A 21,246-nucleotide genomic window follows, 5' to 3' on the forward strand; every position below is an offset into this window, starting at 1 on the left:
ACACAAATGTCCCTCCCTTACAGACACACACACACTGACATTAAATATAAACTGCACTAAAAACAAAATTGCATAAGCATTAAAATATTTCTTACTTTCTAACACAGAATTCCGTTCGGACATACTAACATGCCTACACACTTACACACGCGTACCAGAGCACTGTAACCTCATGCACAAACGCATGCACGCACACACGCACGCACTTCTAACTCAATATTAGAAGTCGATATATTAGACGATGCCTCAAGGGTCTTAAAGAATCGTTGTGTCATCAAAGGACATACAGCGAAGGACTATGGTAAAAACAACGACAGAGACTGATAGCCCAAGTCATGTTTTGTAAAAAAAAGAAAAAAAAAAAAAAAAGAAACAAAAGAGGCAAGGCCTTCAAGACTCACTTGTGATAAATTAAGTCCCCTAGCATTAATTACAGAGTAATTTCCCTTTTTTACTATCTGCACCAAAACGTTTGCAAAATAAAAAAAAAATTCCATGCTTAGCAAAAGAAGTTCCTGTGTGAACAAAAAATGATAATAATGACTCCTCTTGTTGTTGTGTCAGAATAAGAGGTCAAAGTGCCAAGTTTAGAGAATACAAAAAATATAAATATAACAGTAAATGCAGTTTGCATATAATTTGGCTTCTTTTTTATTTTTTTGTGCCATTCCCAGAGGTGCAATATTGTTTTAAACAAGATGACTGGAAAGAACTGAATTTTTCCTATTTTTATGCCAAATTTGGTGTCAACTGACAAAGTATTTGCAGAGAAAATGTCAATGTTAAAGTTTACCACGGACACACAGACACACGGACACACACACACACACACACAGACAACCGAACACCGGGTTAAAACATAGACTCACTTTGTTTACACAAGTGAGTCAAAAAAAGAAAAGATGGAATGTACCAGAACTGGGTACATGACTTTATGAACGAATGGAAAAAAAAGAAAAAAAAAAAAAGAGTAACCTTGGCGTTGACGTCCGCCCCTTTCTGTATCAGCGCTTTGATGGCCTCTGGCAAGTTGTGGTAGGCCGCCAGGTGGACAGGGTTACGGTCCTTGGCGTTGCGCACGTTAGGGTTAGCTCCCTTCTCCAGCAGGTACAAAGCAATCTGCTCTTTCTTCCTGTCAGTGAGAATCAGGATTGTATGATATGAGACCCCCGAAAACGGAGTATGGCTGCCTACATGGCGGGGTAAAAAAGGTCATACATGTAAAAGTCCACTCATGTACATTCAAGTGAATGTGGTGGCCCAAAGGTAATGTGTCCGCCTAGGAAGCGAGAGAATCTGAGCGCGCTGGTTCGAATCACGGCTCAGCCGCCGATATTTTCTCCCCCTCCACTAGACCTTGAGCGGTGGTCTGGACGCTAGTCATTTGAATGAGACGATAAACCGAGGTCCCGTGTGCAGCATGCACTTAGCGCACGTAAAAGAACCCACAGCAACAAAAATGATGTTCCTGGCAAAATTATGTAGAAAAATCCACTTTGATAGGTAAAACAAATAAAACTGCACGCAGGCAAAAAAAAAGAAAAGAAAAAAAGGGTGGCGTTGTAGTGTAGCGACGCGCTCTCCCTGGGGAGAGCAGCCCAAATTTCACACAGAGAAATCTGTTGTGATAAAAAGAAATACACATACAAAACCCATGAATGAAGAAGAAGAAGATATAAAATGAGAACACTGATGAGGGGAAATTGACACAGTGGATAGCTAGCTAAATAGATACCTAGATTGAAAGCTAACGAGCTAGATTGTTGGGTTTTCATGCTAACCTCCCGTTTGGAGAAACAAAATGGCCAACATGAGCATCAATGAGGAATTATCAAAACTCCCACCTCCCACCTCTTCAACTCCTCCAACACAAGTCATTGTGAAGGCTTTAGCCCTGCACCATTCCTCATGTGAAAACAACGACATCAGGAACTGCGAAGGGTGTGAGGGGGGTAAAAGAAGATCCTCGGACTCGAACCTGTGGACTATTGTTTCCTACCACTAGGCCACCCCCTCTCCAGTATACCATCCTGTCCCCTCCACCACCACGGCACCCACAACATCACTCAGAGCGATGTAGAGGGTAGGGGTGGGGTAAAAAAAAAAAAATCTTCAGACTCGAACCTGTGGACTATTGTTTCCTACCTCTCCACTATCCCATCCTGTCCCCTCCACCACCACGGCACCACCACCACTCAGAGCAATGCGGACAGTAGGGGTGGGGTTAAAATAAAAATCCCAGGACTATTGTTTGCTACCACTGAAGGGCGCAATAGCCGAGTGGTTAAAGAGTTGGACTTTCAATCTGAGGGTCCCGGGTTCGAATCATGGTGACGGCGCCTGGTGGGTAAAGGGTGGAGGTTTTTCCGATCTCCCAGGGCAACATATGTGCAGACCTGCTAGTGCCTGAACCCCCTTTGTGTGTATATGCAAGCAGAAGATCGAATACGCACGTTAAAGATCCTGTAATCCATGTCAGCGTTTGGTGGGTTATGGAAACAAGAACATACCCAGCATGCACACCCCTGAAAATGGAGTATGGCTGCCTACATGGCGGGGTAAAAACGGTCGTACACGTAAAAGCCCACTCGTGTGCATACGAGTGAACGCAGAAGAAGAAGAAGAGTTTGCTACCACTAATTCACCGACCTCTCGGCTATCCTGCGGGTCTGTAATGAACCATAACTGGCCTTTGGGAACCATCCCAACACCGACTGTCCTAAAACCCTCTTCGCCAAGAGCGGGGATGTAACTTGGGCAAGACACTCTCCACCATAATCACATTCTAGCTCAGATAGTCGGGACAGCAGTTACCTCCTCTGCTGTTCTGATGGTCAGAGTCGAACACGACTATACTAACTTCGTCATCTTATTTGTGTAACACGCTCCACAAGCGTATACGCAAAACGTGTGTGTGGATGTGCATGCATGTCTTTTGTGCATGTTTTATGCTGTTCTGGTGATCATAGTCAGACACACAAGTGGAGTGATGGCCTAGAGGTAATGTGTCCGCCTAGGAAGTGAGAGAATCTGAGCGTGCTGGTTCGAATCACGGCTCAGCCACTGATATTTTCTCCCCCTCCACTAGACCTTGAGTGGTGGTCTGGACGCTAGTCATTCGGATGAGACAATAAACCAAGGTCCCATGTGCAACATGCACTTAGCGCATGTAAAAGAACCCACGGCAACAAAAGGGTTGTTCCTGGCAAAATTCTGTAGAAAAATCCACTTCGATGGGAAAAACAAATAAAACTGCACGCAGGAAAAAAAAAAAAAAAAAGAAAAAAAAAAAGAAGGGTGGCGCTGTAGTGTAGCGACGCGCTCTCCCCGGGGTAGAGCAACCCGAATTTCACACAGAGAAATCTGTTGTGATGAAAAGAAGTACAAATACAATACAAATACAAATACGACTGCCTGTCAAACAACTGACCCCTCCAGCGCGGAGCCCAGCGGGGTGGTCCCCTTCTCCCCCATCTTGTTGATGTCCGCCCCCTGAGCCAGCAGGCAAGAGCACATGTCCTTTTGACCCTCGTGGCTGGCCATAATCAGCGGCGTCATCCCTTTGTGCACGCGGTTCACCTGCCGTGAGATGTACGGTGAGGCGCAAGTGTCAAAAGAAGGCGAACAAAAATTAAAAACAAAACAAAACAACTAACGAAAAGATACAGTTTTTTTTTTTTACGAAAGGTAAAAAAGGTAGAAAAAGATTCATTTCTCTATTATTTATTCACCCCTTATTCATTTATTTATTTTTTTCTCAAGGCCTGACTAAGCGCGTTGGGTTACGCTGCTGGTCAGGCATCTGCTTGGCAGATGTGGTGTTGCGTATATGGTTTTGTCCGAACGCAGTGACGCCTCCTTGAGCTACTGAAACTGAAACTGAAACCCATTTCTCTATTTCCCACCCACCTCCAAATCATGCACACAGAAAACAGAGTTTTCATCCGAAAACTAAAAAAACACAAAAAAACAAAAAAGAAAACAATGAAAAAAAGATGAAAAATAAACAGATCTAAAACACAAAACAAAACAGGTAGATATAAAATTATATCTATCTATCTATCAATATATATATATATATATATACATCCATCAAACAGGTACATATAAGATTTGATATACATATATTATAAGGATATTATCTAACTATCTATCTATCTATCTATTTATCTATATATATTTTTCTTTCCTTCTCAATGCCTGACTAAGCATGTTGGGTTACGCTGCTGGTCAGGCATCTGCTTGGCAGATGTGGTGTAGCGTATATGGATTTGTCCGAACGCAGTAACACCTCCTTGAGCTACTGATACTATCTATCTGTCTGTCTATCTATCAAGTGGAGTGATGGCCTAGAGGTAACGCGTCCACCTAGGAAGCGAGACAATCTGAGCACGCTGGCTCGAATCACGGCTCAGCCGCCGATATTTTCTCCCCCTACACTAGACCTTGAGTGGTGGTCTGGACGCTAGTCATTCGGATGAGATGATAAACCACGGTCCCATGTGCAGCATGCACTTAGCGCATGTAAAAGAACCCACGGCAACAAAAGTGTTGTTCCTGGCAAAATTATGTAGAAAAATCAACTTCGATAGGAAAAACAAATAAAACTGCATGCAGGAAAAAAAAAGAAAAAAAAAAGAAGAAAAAGGTGGCGCTGTAGTGTAGCGACGCGCTCTCCCAGGGGAGAGCAGCCCGAATTTCACACAGAGAAATCTGTTGTGATAAAAAGAAATACAAATACAAAATCAAACAAGTACAAATGCAAATCTATCTATAAACATATGAAAGACACAAAGAATGAGAAAGGCCAATCAATCAACACAGAAAGAAAATCAAAACGGACACGGGAAAGGAGAGAGAAAAGAGATAAACACCAAGTCAAGTCAGGTCAGGTCAGGTCAGGTCAGGTCAGGTCTTCTTCTGCGTTCGTGGGCTTCAACTCCCACGTTCACTCGTATATACACGAGTGGGCTTTTTAAATGTATGACCGTTTTTACCCCGCCATGTAGGCAGCCATACTCTGTTTTCGGGGGTGTGCATGCTCGGTATGTTCTTGTTTCCATAACCCACTGAGCGCTGACATGGATTACAGGATCTTTAACATGCGTACATGTATTTGATCTTATGCTTGCGCATACTCATGAAGGGGGTTCAGGCACTAGCAGATCTGCACATATGTTGACCTGGGAGATCGTAAAAATCTCCACCCTTTACCCACCAGGCGCCGTCACCGTGATTCGAACCCGAGACCCTCAGATCGAAAGTCCAACGCTTTAACCATTCGGCTATGGCGCCCGTCGGTCAAGTCAGGTCAGGTCAAGTCAGGTCAACAGACCTACCACACCCGGGTTCTCCTGACACAAGTCCCTGACGGTGGGGGCATCGTTCTTGGCGACAGCTCGCAGTAAGCGCTGCATGATGTCACCATCACCACCACCGCCGCCACCACTGCTGCTTTTACCTCCACTGCTGCCCCCAATCTCTCTCAGGTTCAACCCTGCCATCTGGGCGATGAATCTCATCATGTTGTGGTGAAGATCTGTTTGGGGAGGGTAAAAAAAAAGACGGAAAAAGAAATAGAAACCAGTTTCTTCACAGTCACGTTAACAAAGGAGAACAATTCAAACAACACACACACACACAGGAAAGAACCCCCTCCCCCCCCCCTCCCCCCGAAAAGGCAAACATTTTGAATCTCATTTAGTTGTGATGAAGTTCTGTGGGAAATAAAACAGCAGTTTCTTTAAAGTCACATCAGGAGAAATTTAAACAACAAACAAACAAACAACAATAATGCCCCAACCATTTTGAATCTAATTAAGTTTTGATGAACATTCGTTGAGAGGGTTGGTGGGGGGGTGGGGGGGGGGGGGGGGGGAAATAAAATTTTTTCATTGTAAAAGCAAAAAGATGAAAATCATATAATGAACAAAAACAAACAAACAACTAAAAAGCCCAACCATTTTGAACTTCATTCAGTCGTGGCGATGACCTCTTGGGGCAAGAAAAAAGAACAAAAGAAAGAAAGAAAAAAAAAATCTTTTTGTGTTTTGCATTTGATTTCTTTTCATCACAACAGATTTCTCTGTGTGAAATTCGGGCTACTCTCGCCAGGGAGAGCGCATCGCTACACTACAGCGCCACCCATATTTTTGTATTTTTTTCCTGTGTGCAATTTCATTTGTTTTTCCTATCGAAGTGGATTTTTCTACAGAATCTTGCCAGGAACAACCCTTTTGTTGCCGTGGGTTCTTTTACATGCGCTAAGTGCATGCTACACACAGGACCTCAGTTTATTGTCTCATCTGAATGACTAGCGTCCAGACCACCACTCAAGGTCTAGTGGAGGGGGAGAAAATATCGGTGGCTGAGCCATGATTCAAACCAGCGCGCTCAGATTCTCTCGCTTCCTAGGCGGACACGTTACCTCTAGGCCATCACTCCACATTCTCTTTAAAGACAGGAGAAGATTCAAATAGCAACACCAAAAAAACCACACACCCTTGTCCCCCCCAAAAAATCCTATTTAGAATCTCATTAAACTGAAGGTCTGTTGTGAATCTTTTTTTTAAGTAAAAGGAAAAAAAAATTCCATATTGTTCGAGAGATAAGCATTCAAACAAGAGCAACAACTATAACAACAACAAAAACCACCCCCAAAAAATAACACAAAAAATTTGTAATCTCATTAAGCTGTGATGGAGGTCTGTGGGGAATTAACACAAAAAACCAAAACTAAAAAAAAAAACCAACCTCAAACAATTGTTTTACAGCAATTTCCGAAAGGAAGGGAAGGAAGAAGGTTGTGTTGAATGTTCCATCACACATACTGGACATTGTAGATATCTGAGTACTCATTTTCACATTTTAATGTCATCATTGATTTAAGGAAAAAAAAAAAAAAAAAAAAAAAAAAGGGAAGGGCAGGGGGGTAGGGGCATGGGGGGGCGGGGGGGGGGGGGGGTGATATTCATCCAAATTCAAAACTGTGGACAGTTTCAGTTTCAGTAGCTCAAGGAGGCGTCACTGTGTTCGGACAAATCCATATATGCTTCACCACATCTGCTAAGCAGATGCCTGACCAGCAGTGTAACCCAACGAACATGCTTAACCAGGCCTTGAGGGGAAAAAAAAAAGGAAATAAAGAAAAAAAAGAAAGAAGAAAGAATGAATAAGGGAATAAATAAATGAATGCACAAATAAATAAATGAATAAATAAGAAAATGAATAAATATATATATAAATAAACAAATAAATAAATGATTGATGAATAAATAAATGAATGAATAGGAAATAAATGCACAGATAATAAATGAATAAATAAATGAAGAAAGAAAAAAAGAAAGAGATAAATAAATGAAAAAAATAAATACATAAATAAATGAACAAATAGGTTAATGAATAAATGAATAAAGAGATAAATCAATACACAGAGAAATAAATAAATGAATACATAAACAAATAGATAAATAAATAAATGAATTAACAGACAGATGAATAAATAAACAGACAGATATATAAATAAATGAAAAACTAAATAAAATGGAACACAAATCAGAACAGGCACCACTGAACACCACCGAAGTGACTCAGCAGCAGTGCAGGGTCTCCTCTGGTGTGTGGCCTCCTGGCAACCTAACATCGATGGTTCCCTGCGGACTGCTGACACTGGAACTGTGACGGACGAACCCGGGTGTGGCCGTGTATGTATGGGGGAATCTAAATGAGCGGCGTGGGAGTAATGCCACTGAAACGGTGCGGATGATAGGGCAGCAAAAAAAAAAAAAAAAAAAAGGAATGCATATAAATCAAAACAAAACCACCAACCTCTGGAGGCCTGGGGCAAAAAGAATAAGTAAATGAATAAATGAATAAATAAATGAATAAATAAATCACTAAACAAATAAATAAACAGATAAATGAATAAATAAACAAAAACAAAACAAGAGAGGCAAGGCCTTCAAGACTCACTTGTGACTGAGAGTAAAACACACAAGCTTTTTATGTATTGAGTATAATTTCAAAATGTAATGTTTAAGATGAGAAAGATCAGTTTAAAGCAAATTAAGTCCCCTAGCATTAATTAGAGTAATTTCCCTTTTTTACTATCTGCACCAAAACGTTTGCAAAATAAATAAAATGTCCATGCTTAGAAAAAGAAGTTCCTGTTTGAACAAAAAATGATAATAATGACTGCTCTTGTTGTTGGGTCAGAATATCAGATCAAAGTGCCAAGTTTAGAAAATACAAAAAATGTAAATATAACAGTAAATGCAGTTTGCATATAATTAGGCTTCTTTTTTTAATTTTTTTGTGCCCATCCCAGAGGTGCAATATTGTTTTAAACAAGATGACTAGAAAGAACTGAATTTTTCCTATTTTTATGCCAAATTTGGTGTCAACTGACAAAGTATTTGCAGAGAAAATGTCAATGTTAAAGTTTACCACGGACACACAGACACACACACAGACAACCGAACACCGGGTTAAAACATAGACTCACTTTGTTTACACAAGTGAGTCAAAATCCCCCCAAAACACCAGAACACACATACAAACCAAAAACAAAACAAACACCACCACCCACCCCCGTAGTCATCGCTGTCACCACTGGACGACGCGTCCGAGCGTCCAGAACCAGAACGGGAACTGGAACTGCTGCTGTCGGACTTGGCGATGGAATCGGCCGAGGTCCCCGCAGCCACAGGGATACAGCAGGCAGGGGAGTACATGCACGCTGTGTGGCCGAACAACACCACCACGTCACCGTCAGAGTCGATCTTGGTTACCTGTCCCACCTTACCCAACGTCTGCAACATGCACACACACACACACACAAAATCGTTAGATAAGGATGATTAACGACAGTCCCATAACCTTTTATGGCTATCGTGGGCAGTGAATCCATATCCACTGTGTCTAAGGATTCTATGTTATAAATGTATTCATGTTATAGCGAGTGATGGCCTAGAGGTAACGCGTCTGCCTAGGAAGCGAGAGAATCTGAGCGCGCTGGTTCGAATAACGACTCAGCCGCTGATATTTTCTCCCCCTCCACTAGACCTTGAGTGGTGGTCTGGGCGCTAGTCATTCGGATGAGACGATAAACCGAGGTCCCGTGTGCAGCATGCACTTAGCGCACGTAAAAGAACCCACAGCAACAAAAGGGTTGTTCCTGGCAAAATTCTGTAGAAAAAATCCACTTTAATAGGGAAAACAAATAAAACTGCATGCAGGAAAAAAAAAAAAAAAGGGTGGCGCTGTAGTGTAGCGACGCGCTCTCCCTAGGGAGAGCAGCCCGAATTTCACACAGAGAAATCTGTTGTTCTTTTCCACATTCTGTTCTCTCTCTCTCTCTCTCTCTTCCTTTCTTAGTCCCCTCCCCCCCCCCCCCCCCCGCACCCCCTCCCCTCCAACCTCAACCTCCCCCCTTTTCATTCGAATATACAGAAATGTCGATTTCTAATTAATAATAACAATCATCATTATGATAGAAATGATAATAATCCAAATAATAATAATAATATCATTTATTTTCAGTCTAATATCATCATGTTAGATGTATGATGGTCAGTCGTGTCAGAGGAGGCAACTGCTGTTCCGACTATTTGGGCTAGAATTTGATTATAGTGGAGAGTGTCTTGCCCAAGTACAACCCCACTCTCTCAGCCAAGAGGGTTTTAGGACAGTCAGCGTTGAGATGGTTCCCAAAGGCCAACTAGCCCACAAGGCTGCAGCACTAAGAGCCAGTGCAATTTTGCCTCCTAGTTTGAGAGTCATAGTCCTTCACAAAAGACTAAGCTGTAAATGGTTTCCCATTGACTGGAGAAACCATTGGTAATACAGCTCTCACTTTGCTGTTGGCCCAAATGTAAACTTATGTCAATCTGTGATATAAGCCGAGTGTTGGGCATCTTAGATGAACAGACTATAAATAAATAAAGGAAAGCCCATCTATTTCACCTGTTCCACTGAGGAAGACCAAGTCATGCGCTTGTTGAGAATCTTCACTTGCTCGACGTCAGACCGGATTCGAACCATGTCTCCTACCTTGAGCTCTGGTACCTGAGCATTGAGTGACATCTCATTATGGCATTCATGTTTTAATCCAGTTAACAGAGTGGGTGTACATGAAGGGCTTGGGTACAGGAAAGAGAGAGAGAAAGGGAGAGAGAGAGGGGGGGAGGGGGTATGAAAGAGACATTTAGAGAGAGAGAAAGGGAAGGAGAAAGAAAAGGAGAGAGAGAGAGAGAGGGGAGGGGCCAGGGGGGGAGAGAGAGACATTAAGAGAGAGAGAAAGGGAAAGAGAGAGAAAAGGAGAGAGAGGGAGGGGGGGGAGAGAGAAAGAGACATTGAGAGAGAGAAAGGGAGAGAGAGAGAAAAGGAGAGAGAGAGAGAGAGAGAGAGGGGAGGTGCCAGGGGGGGGGGAGAGAGAAAGAGACATTGAGAGAGAGAAAGGGAGAGAGAGAGAAAAGGAGAGAGAGAGAGAGAGAGAGAGGGGAGGTGCCAGGGGGGGGGGGAGAGAGAGAGACATTAAGAGAGAGAGAAAGGGAAAGAGAGAGAAAAGGAGAGAGAGGGAGGGGGGGAGAGAGAAAGAGACATTGAGAGAGAGAAAGGGAGAGAGAGGGAGACAGAGTGAGAAAGGGAAAGAGAGAGAAAAGGAGAGAGAGAGAGGGGGGGAGAGAGAGAGACATTGAGAGAGAGAAAGGGAGAGAGAGGGAGACAGAGAGAGAAAGGGAAAGAGAGAGGGGGAGAGAGAGAGGGGGGGGAAAGAGTGAGAGAGAGAGAGAGAGAGAGAGAGAGAGAGAGGGAGGGAAGGAGGGAGGGAAAAAGTGAGAGAAAGAGACAGAGACAGACACAAAGAGACAGAGACAGAGAATGGAAAAGATGCCCTGATCCCCAAGACAAACGTATGACTAAAGATTAATGCACTCTCATTTATGATACAACAATCTTCACATCATGACATGAAAATCTTCACTTTATATGATGCAACATTCTCTGCTACAATACAACTACCATCTACTTTATGATGCAGCAATAATATCCAACTTATGATACAACAATTTCTACTTTTTGACATAGCAATATCCAATTCATGATACAACAACATCCAATTCATGACAGAACAATGTCCACTTTATGACACAACAATGTCGAACAATGTCCACTTTATGTCACAACAATGTCCACTTCATGACACAACAATTTCCATTTTTTGTCACAACAATGTCCACTTTATGTCACAACAACAATGTTCACTTTATGTCACAACAATGTCCACTTTATGTCACAACAATGTCCACTTTATGACACAAAAATGTCCACTTTATGTCACAACAATGTCCACTTTATGTCACAACAACAATGTTCACTTTATGTCACAACAATGTTCACTTTATGTCACAACAATGTCCACTTTATGTCACAACAATGTCCACTTTATGACACAAAAATGTCCACTTTATGTCACAACAATGTTCACTTTATGACACAACAATGTCTACTTTATGTCACAACAATGTCCACTTTATGACACAACAACAATGTCCACTTCATGACACAACAATGTCCACTTTATGACACAACAATGTCCACTTTATGACACAACAATGTCCACTTTATGACACAACAATCTCCCCTTTGTGACACAACAATGTCCACTGCATGACAGAACAATGTCCACTGCATGACAGAACAATGTCCACTTTATGACACAACAATGTCCACTTTATGACACAACAACAATGTCCACTTCATGACACAACAATGTCCACTTCATGACACAACAATGTCCACTTTATGACACAACAATGTCCACTTCATGACACAACAATGTCCACTTTATGACACAACAATGTCCACTTCATGACACAACAATGTCCACTTCATGACACAACAATGTCCACTTTATGACAGAACAATATCCACTGCATGACAGAACAATGTCCACTTTATGACACAACAACAATGTCCACTTCATGTCACAACAATGTCCACTTCATGACACAACAATGTCCACTTTATGACACAACAATGTCCACTGCATGACAGAACAATGTCCACTGCATGACAGAACAATGTCCACTGCATGTCACAACAATGTCCACTTTATGTCACAACAATATTCACTGCATGACAGAACAATGTCCACTTTATGACACAACAACAATGTCCACTTCATGACACAACAATGTCCACTTTATGACACAACAACAATGTCCACTTCATGACACAACAATGTCCACTTTATGACACAACAACAATGTCCACTTCATGACACAACAATGTCCACTTTATGACACAACAACAATGTCCACTTCATGACACAACAATGTCCACTTTATGACACAACAATGTCCACTTTATGACACAACAATGTCCACTTTATGACACAACAACAATGTCCACTTCATGACACAACAATGTCCACTTTATGACACAACAACAATGTCCACTTCATGACACAACAATGTCCACTTTATGACACAACAACAATGTCCACTTCATGACACAACAATGTCCACTTTATGACACAACAACAATGTCCACTTCATGACACAACAATGTCCACTTTATGACACAACAACAATGTCCACTTCATGACACAACAATGTCCACTTTATGACACAACAATGTCCACTTCATGACACAACAATGTCCACTTTATCACACAACAACAATGTCCACTTTATGACACAACAACGTCCACTTTATGACACAACAACAATGTCCACTTTATGTCAAAACAACAACGTCCACTTTATGTCACAACAATGTCCACTTTATGACACAATAATGTCCACTTTATGTCACAACAATGTCCACTTTATGACACAACAATGTCCACTTTATGTCACAACAATGTCCACTTTATGTCACAACAATGTCCACTTTATGACACAACAACAATGTCCACTTTATGTCAAAACAACAACGTCCACTTTATGACACAACAACAATGTCCACTTTATCACACAACAACAATGTCCACTTTATCACACAACAACAATGTCCACTTCATGACACAATAATGTCCACTTTATGTCACAACAATGTCCACTTTATGACACAACAACAACGTCCACTTTATGACACAACAATGTCCACTTTATGTCACAACAACAATGTCCACTTTATGTCACAACAATGTCCACTTTATGTCACAACAATGTCCACTTTATGTCACAACAACAATGTCCACTTTATGTCACAACAATGTCCACGTTATGTCACAACAATGTCCACTTTATGACACAACAATGTCCACTTTATGACACAACAATCTCTGCTTCCTGATACAACAATCTCCACTTTCTGATACAACAATGTATTATACTTTATCATACAACAATCTCTGCTTCCTGATACAACAATCTCCACTTTCTGATACAACAATGTATTATACTTTATCATACAACAATCTCTGCTTCATGACACTGCAAATATCCACTTCCTACCACTTCTTACTTCTTTTATTCATTTATTTGTTTACATATTTACTTATCTATATATATATTTATATCCATTTTCCCCTCGCGGACTGACTGAACGCAATGGGTTTCGCTGCTGGGGTGGGTTGCAGGAACGAACTTAGCAGCACTAAGCTTGCTTATCATTATAAGAATGTTCCTAACTCCATGGTAAACTCCATATACTCAGGAACATTCTTAACTCTAAGCAAACTTAGCACTGCAAAGATCGCCTCTCATCAGCTATCTGCCTTGCAACTGTGGTGCAGCGTGTATGGATTTGTCTGAAAGCAGTGACACTTCTTCGTTCGTGGGCTGCAACTCCCATGTTTACTTGTATGTAAACGAGTGAGCTTTTACAAGTATGACCGTTTTTACCCCGCCATGAAGGCAGCCATACTCTGTTTTCAGGGTTGTGCATGCTGGGTGTGTTCTTGTTTCCATAACCCACCGAATGCTTAAATTGATTACAGGATCTTTAACGTGCGTATCTGATCTTCTGCTTACGTATACACACAAAGAAGGTTCAGGCACAAGCAGGTCTGCACGTATGTTGACCCAGGAGATTGGGAAAATCTCCACCCCTTACCCACCAGGCGCCGTTACCGAGATTTGAACCCAGGACCCTCAGATTCTTCTTCTTCTTCATTCGTGGGCTGCAACTCCCACATTCACTTGTATGTACACGTGTGGGCTTTTTAAGTGAATGACCATTTTTACCCCACCACTTGGGCAGCCATACTCCATTTTCTGGGGGGTGCATGCTGGGTATGTTCTTGTTTCCATAACCTACCGAACACTGACGTGGATTACACAATCTTTAACGTGAGTATTTGATCTTTTCTGTATGCTCTTCTTCTTCTTCGTTCATTGGCTGCAACTCCCACATTCACTCATACGTACACGAGTGGGCTTTTACGTGTATGACCGTTTTTACCCCGCAATGTAGGCAGCCATACTCTGTTTTCGGGTGAACCCTCAGACTGAAGGTGACACTTCAATGAGCGACTGAACTGAACTGAATCTCCACCTGACGGGCACAATAGCCGAGTGGTTAAGGCGTTGGACTTTCAATCTGAGGGTCCCGGGTTTGAATCTCGGTGACGGTGCCTCGTGGGTAAAGGGTGGAGATTTTTCCGATCTCCCAGGTCAACATATGTGCAGACCTGCAAGTGCCTGAACCCCCTTCGTGTGTATATGCAAGCAGAAGATCAAATACACACGTTAAAGCTCCTGTAATCCATGTCAGCGTTCGGTAGGTTATGGAAACAAGAACATACCCAGCATGCACGCCCCCAAAAGCGGAGTGTGGCTGCCTACATGGTGGGGTAAAAATGGTCATACACGTAAAAGCCCACTCGTGTACAGTATACGAGTGAACGTGGGAGTTGCAGCCCACGAACGCAGAGGAAGAAGAAGAAGCAGAAGGGTGTCCACCTGACCTTGAGGATGGCTTCAGGGTTGAGGCGGTAGGTCAGTTTCTGGAACTTGACGCCCACCGCTCCGTTAGGGGCCAGGCTGACCACCTCTCCCTGTCTGCCGATGCTCTGTAACATCATCATCATTGTCGTCACCATCACTGTTGTCGTCATCACTGTCATCATCATTGTCGTCATCACTGTCATCATCATCATTGTCATCATCATTACTGTTGTCATCACTGTCATCATCATTGTCGTCATCACTGTCGTCATCATTGTCATCATCATCATAGTCGTCATCACTGTCGTCATTCATCACTTCTCCCTGTCTGCCGATGCTCTGTCACATCATCATCATTGTTGTCATCAATATCATCATCATTGTCGTCATCGATGACCGTCATCATCATTGTCGTCATCATCACTGTCGTCATCATTGTCATCATCACTGTCGTCATCATTGTCATCATCATCATAGTTGTCATCACTGTCGTCATTCATCATTTCTCCCAGTCTGCCGATGCTCTGTCGCATCATCATCATTGTCGTCATCATTACTGTCATCATCAATGTCATCATCATCATAGTCGTCATCACTGTCGTCATCAATGTCATCATCATCATAGTCGTCATCACTGTCGTCATTCATCACTTCTCCCTGTCTGCCGATGCTCTGTCACATCATCATCACTGTCGTCATCATTATCATCATCATTGTCGTCATCATTGTCATCATCATTGTCGTCATCATCGTCATCATCATTGTCATCATCATTGTCGTCATCACTGTCATCATCATTGTCATCATCACTGTCGTCGTCACTGTCGTCATCGTTGTTATCATCATTGTCATCATCACTGTCGTCATCACTGTCATCATCATTGTCATCATCACTGTCGTTGTCACTGTCATCATCATTGTCATCATCACTGTCGTCGTCACTGTCATCATCACTGTCGTCATCGTTGTTATCATCATTGTCATCATCACTGTCATCATCACTGTCATCGTCACTGTCATCATCATTGTCATCATCACTGTCGTCGTCACTGTCATCATCACTGTCGTCATCATTGTCATCATCATTGTCATCATCACTGTCGTCGTCACTGTCGTCGTCACTGTCATCATCATTGTCGTCGTCACTGTCATCATCATTTTTGTCATTCACCACAAGGAAGGAGCGGTGTGAAGCTAATGCCATTGAAAATGGTGCAGATGATGGGGCAGCAAAAAAGAAAAAAAGAAAAAATAAGATAATAATAATAATACTAGTGATAATAATCTAATGATAATAATGATAACGGTAACAACAATTTCAATTATAATATTGATGATAATGGTACCACTACTTCTACTGCTACTGATAATAATAACAATAATGATGATGATAATGATAAGATGAAGAAGAAGAAAACAACAACAACAATAATCTTAATAATAATGATGATGATGATAATGATAATAGTAACAACAACAATAATAATGTTATAACAAATAACCTAACACCAAACAACTAAGTACTCTCACTCTCAGCCTCCGTACCTGGTAAAAATATTAATAATAATAGTACTAACATTGATAATAATCATAACAACAGCAACAACAACAATAATACCATCAGATCAAACACCAAACAAGGACTCTAACTCACTCTCAGCATGGTAGCTGTGCAGCCTCCGTACCTGATGATAATAATAATAATAATAATAATAATGATAATACTACCATCAGACCAAACACCAAACAAGGACTCACTCACTCTCAGCATGGTACCTGTGCAGCCTCCGTACCTGATGATAATAATATTAATAATAATGATAACGACAACAGCAGCAACAACGATACCATCAGATAAAAAATCAAACAAGGACTCTCACTCTCAGCATGGTAGCTGTGCAGCCTCCGTACTTGGTAATAATAATAATAATAAAAAATTAACATTGATAATAATGATAACAACAACAGCAACAATAATAACAATACTACCATCAGACCAAACACCAAACAAGGACTCTTAACTTACTCTCAGCATGGTAGCCGTGCAGTCCTCCGTACCTGATGATACTACTACTACTACTACTACTACTACTACTAATACCATCAGACCAAACACCAAACAAGGACTCTAACTCACTCTCAGCATGGTAGCTGTGCAGCCTCCGTACCTGATGATAATAATAATAATAATAATAATGATAATACTACCATCAGACCAAACACCAAACAAGGACTCACTCACTCTCAGCATGGTACCCATGCAGCTTCCATACCTGATGATAATGATAATAATAATAATAATAATGATAACAACAACGACAACAGCAGCAACAACGATACCATCAGATAAAAAATCAAACAAGGACTCTCACTCTCAGCATGAGCATGGTAGCTGTGCAGCCTCCGTACCTGATAATAATAATATTAATATTAATAAAAAATTAACATTGATAATAATGATAACAACAACAGCAACAATAATAACAATACTACCATCAGACCAAACACCAAACAAGGACTCTTAACTTACTCTCAGCATGGTAGCCGTGCAGTCCTCCGTACCTGATGATACTACTACTACTACTACTACTACTACTAATACCATCAGACCAAACACCAAACAAGGACTCTAACTCACTCTCAGCATGGTAGCTGTGCAGCCTCCGTACCTGATAATACTACTACTTCTACTACTACTACTACTACTACTACTACTAATACCAACATACCAAACACCAAACAAGGACTCTAACTCACTCTCAGCATGGTAGCTGTGCAGCCTCCGTACCTGATGATACTACTACTTCTACTACTACTACTACTACTAATACCATCAGACCAAACACCAAACAAGGACTCTAACTCACTCTCAACATGGTAGCCATGCAGCTTCCATACCTAATAATAATAATAATAATAATACCATCAGACCAAACACCAAACAAGGCCTCTAACTCACTCTCAGCATGGTAGCTGTGCAGCCTCCGTAACTGATAATACTACTACTTCTACTACTACTACTACTACTACTACTAATAATAATAATACCATCAGACCAAACACCAAACAAGGACTCTAACTCACTCTCAGCATGGTAGCTGTGCAGCCTCCGTAACTGATAATACTACTAGTTCTACTGCTACTACTACTACTAATAATAATAATAACAATAATTCCATCAGACCAAACACCAAACAAGGACTCACTCACTCTCAACATGGTACCCATGCAGCTTCCATACCTGATGATAATGATAATAATAATAATAATAATAATGATAACAACAACAACAACAGCAGCAACAACGATACCATCAGATAAAAAATCAAACAAGGACTCTCTCTCTCAGCATGAGCATGGTAGCTGTGCAGCCTCCGTACCTGATAATAATAATATTAATATTAATAAAAAATTAACATTGATAATAATGATAACAACAACAGCAACAATAATAACAATACTACCATCAGACCAAACACCAAACAAGGACTCTAACTCACTCTCAACATGGTAGCTGTGCAGCCTCCGTAACTGATAATACTACTACTTCTACTACTACTACTACTAATACCATCAGACCAAACACCAAACAAGGACTCTAACTCACTCTCAACATGGTAGCTGTGCAGCCTCCGTAACTGATAATACTACTACTTCTACTACTACTACTACTAATACCATCAGACCAAACACCAAACAAGGACTCTAACTCACTCTCAACATGGTAGCCATGCAGCCTCCGTACCTGATAATAATAATAATAATAATAACAATAATACCATCAGACCAAACACCAAACAAGGACTCTAACTCACTCTCAGCATGGTAGCTGTGCAGCCTCCGTACTTGGCCTGGAGATCCTGCAGCTTGTCCTCATCCACCTGCACCACCACCTTGTCCCCTACCCCAATGGCAGTGATCTCCCCTGTCTCTGGTTTGTAAGCCCCGCTTGTTGCCCCTGGCGGTGAACTCTGGGAGGAGGAGGAGGATTTGGCGAAGATGGTGGCATTGTCGGAGACTGGTGAGGTGGTGGTGGTGGAGGAGGAAGAGGAGGAGGAGGAGGGGGAGGAGGAAGATGGGCCTCTGCAAGTTCCTGAAAGAATTGTCGAGGTTATGGAAACGTAAGGGGTTGTTTGTTTTGTTTGTGTTTCTTTCTCTTTTTTTTTCTTTTCTTTTTTTTTTTTTTTTTTTTTAGCCGGTTGGATTGTTTGTCTTTTTATTTATTTTACTTATCCACAGATGTCCCTGAAATTACGCCTTAGTCATGAATCAAATGAATTAATGAATGAATAAAAACAGAGGCCTCACTCAGAACTACTACAGATAGTTCAGATATAGATTAACAAATGAATAAACAGATGAACAGATAAATAGATAAGTAAATGAATGAATGTATGCATGAATGGATAGATAAATAAATAACAATTAAAACTTTCTGAAAAGACACTTAACAGAGAACAGATATCAATAAATGAATAAATGTGTGTATGTGTGCGTGCCTGTAATCTGGTTGAAAGACACAGGAAATGAATGATGAGCGCCCAATGGCAGCCGTCAGTTGGCTCTACCCAGGTAGGCAGCCTGTTGTGTAAATGACCCTGTGTTTGTCTCCGACCGAGGATAGGTGCTATATAAGTATCCATATCAATCAATCAATAAATGATCACAAATCAAAAACAAAACAAAAAACCCTCCCCAACAACAAATATCAATAAAGAGATAAATACACAATTTAGTTTCAGTTTCGCTAAGTCATAATTAATTATAGCTGAAATGCTTTGAATAAATAAATAAATAAATAAATAAATAGATTCCTCACAATACTTTCATTGCAAGAAGCCATAAGTAAGCTTAATCGTAGCTGACTAGGATACCTATGAAATTTTGATGGGATATATCGTGCTCTCAAATTAGTCAATGCTGGACAATACAAAACAAAATGCAGCTCATCTTCATTTCTGGTTTTGCAATTGGACAAACTAAATCTTTTTTCAACATGCTCACAATAACACCATCAATGCTGAGCAATTTCAGAGATAGCAAATCTAAACGTAGTCATGACAAATTTCAAGTGTTTATCCAAGTTCATTCGCAGGTACAATTTAGTGTCATGCACAGTTAAAAATGTTCGATATATTTCAAATCTATCGCTACTTTAATATGAAAATCCTACTTTTGATGATGTTGATGATGATGATAATGTGTGTGTAAATCTTTTGCTTAAACAACCCCCCCTAACCCCCCAAAAGTCTTCTCTGTCAAACATTTATGTTGATGATAATGATAATGTGTGTGTAAATCTTTTGCTTAACCACCCCCCCCCCCCACCCCCCTGCCCCCCCAAAAAATGTCTTCTCTGTCAAACATTTATGTTGATGATGTTGATGATGATGATAATGTGTGTGTAAATCTTTTGCTTAACCCCCCCCCCCCCAACCCCCCAAAAGTCTTCTCTGTCAAACATTTATGTTGATGATGATGATAATGTGTGTGTAAATCTTTTGCTTAAACACCCCCCTCCCCCCAAAAAAAGTCTTCTCTGTCAAACATTTATGTTGATGATGTTGATGATGATGATAATGTGTGCATGTAAATCTTTTGTTTAAACACCCCCCCCCCTACCCCCCAAAAAAGTCTTCTCTGTCAAACATTTATGTTGATGATGTTGATGATATGTGTGTGTGTAAACTGTAAATCTTTTGCTTAAACACCCCCCCTCCCCCTACACCCAAAGTCTTCTCTGTCAAACATTTATGTTGATGATGTTGATGATGATGATAATGTTTGTGTGTAAATCTTTTGCTTAAACACCCCCCGCCCCCCACTAGCCCCCCCAAAAAGTCTTCTCTGTCAAACATTTATGTCGATGATGATGATAATGTGTGTGTAAATATTTTGCTTAAACAATCACCCTCCCCCCCATAAAAGTCTTCTCTGTCAAACATTTATGTTGATGATGTTGATCATGATGATAATGTGTGTGTAAATCTTTTGCTTAAACCACCACCCTCCCCCCCAAAAAAAGTCTTCTCTGTGAAACATTTATGTTGATGTTGATGATGATGATAATGTGTGTGTAAATCTTTTGCTTAAACACCCCCCTCCCCCCAAAAAAGTCTTCTCTGTCAAACATTTATGTTGATGATGTTGATGATGATGATGATAATGTGTGTGTGTAAATCTTTTGCTTAAACAACCACCCTCCCCCCAAAAAAAGTCTTCTCTGTCAAACATTTATGTTGATGATGTTGATGATGATGATGATAATGTGTGTGTGTAAATCTTTTGCTTAACCCCCCCCGCCCCCAAAAAAAGTCTTTTCTGTCAAACATTTATGTTGATGATGATGATA

At 41.0% G+C, this 21,246-nt stretch overlaps 1 protein-coding gene across 1 annotated transcript in view; it reads right to left on the bottom strand.

Annotated features, from left to right (window-relative positions):
- LOC143301836 (E3 ubiquitin-protein ligase MIB2-like) overlaps positions 1-21,246 on the bottom strand; it is a 55,093-nt gene that overhangs the window by 17,744 nt on the left and 16,103 nt on the right. Inside the window, exons 6-12 of the mRNA XM_076616253.1 lie at positions 18,710-18,987; positions 14,915-15,019; positions 9,964-10,065; positions 8,588-8,810; positions 5,340-5,539; positions 3,431-3,579; positions 976-1,132 (exon numbers count right to left, since the gene is read on the bottom strand). Of these exons, the coding sequence (XP_076472368.1) occupies positions 976-1,132; positions 3,431-3,579; positions 5,340-5,539; positions 8,588-8,810; positions 9,964-10,065; positions 14,915-15,019; positions 18,710-18,987 (1,214 nt within the window). The remainder of the gene's footprint in view (positions 1-975; positions 1,133-3,430; positions 3,580-5,339; positions 5,540-8,587; positions 8,811-9,963; positions 10,066-14,914; positions 15,020-18,709; positions 18,988-21,246) is intronic.

This window comes from Babylonia areolata, chromosome 28, assembly GCF_041734735.1.
Source record: "Babylonia areolata isolate BAREFJ2019XMU chromosome 28, ASM4173473v1, whole genome shotgun sequence".
Taxonomy (NCBI): Eukaryota; Metazoa; Mollusca; class Gastropoda; order Neogastropoda; family Buccinidae; genus Babylonia; species Babylonia areolata.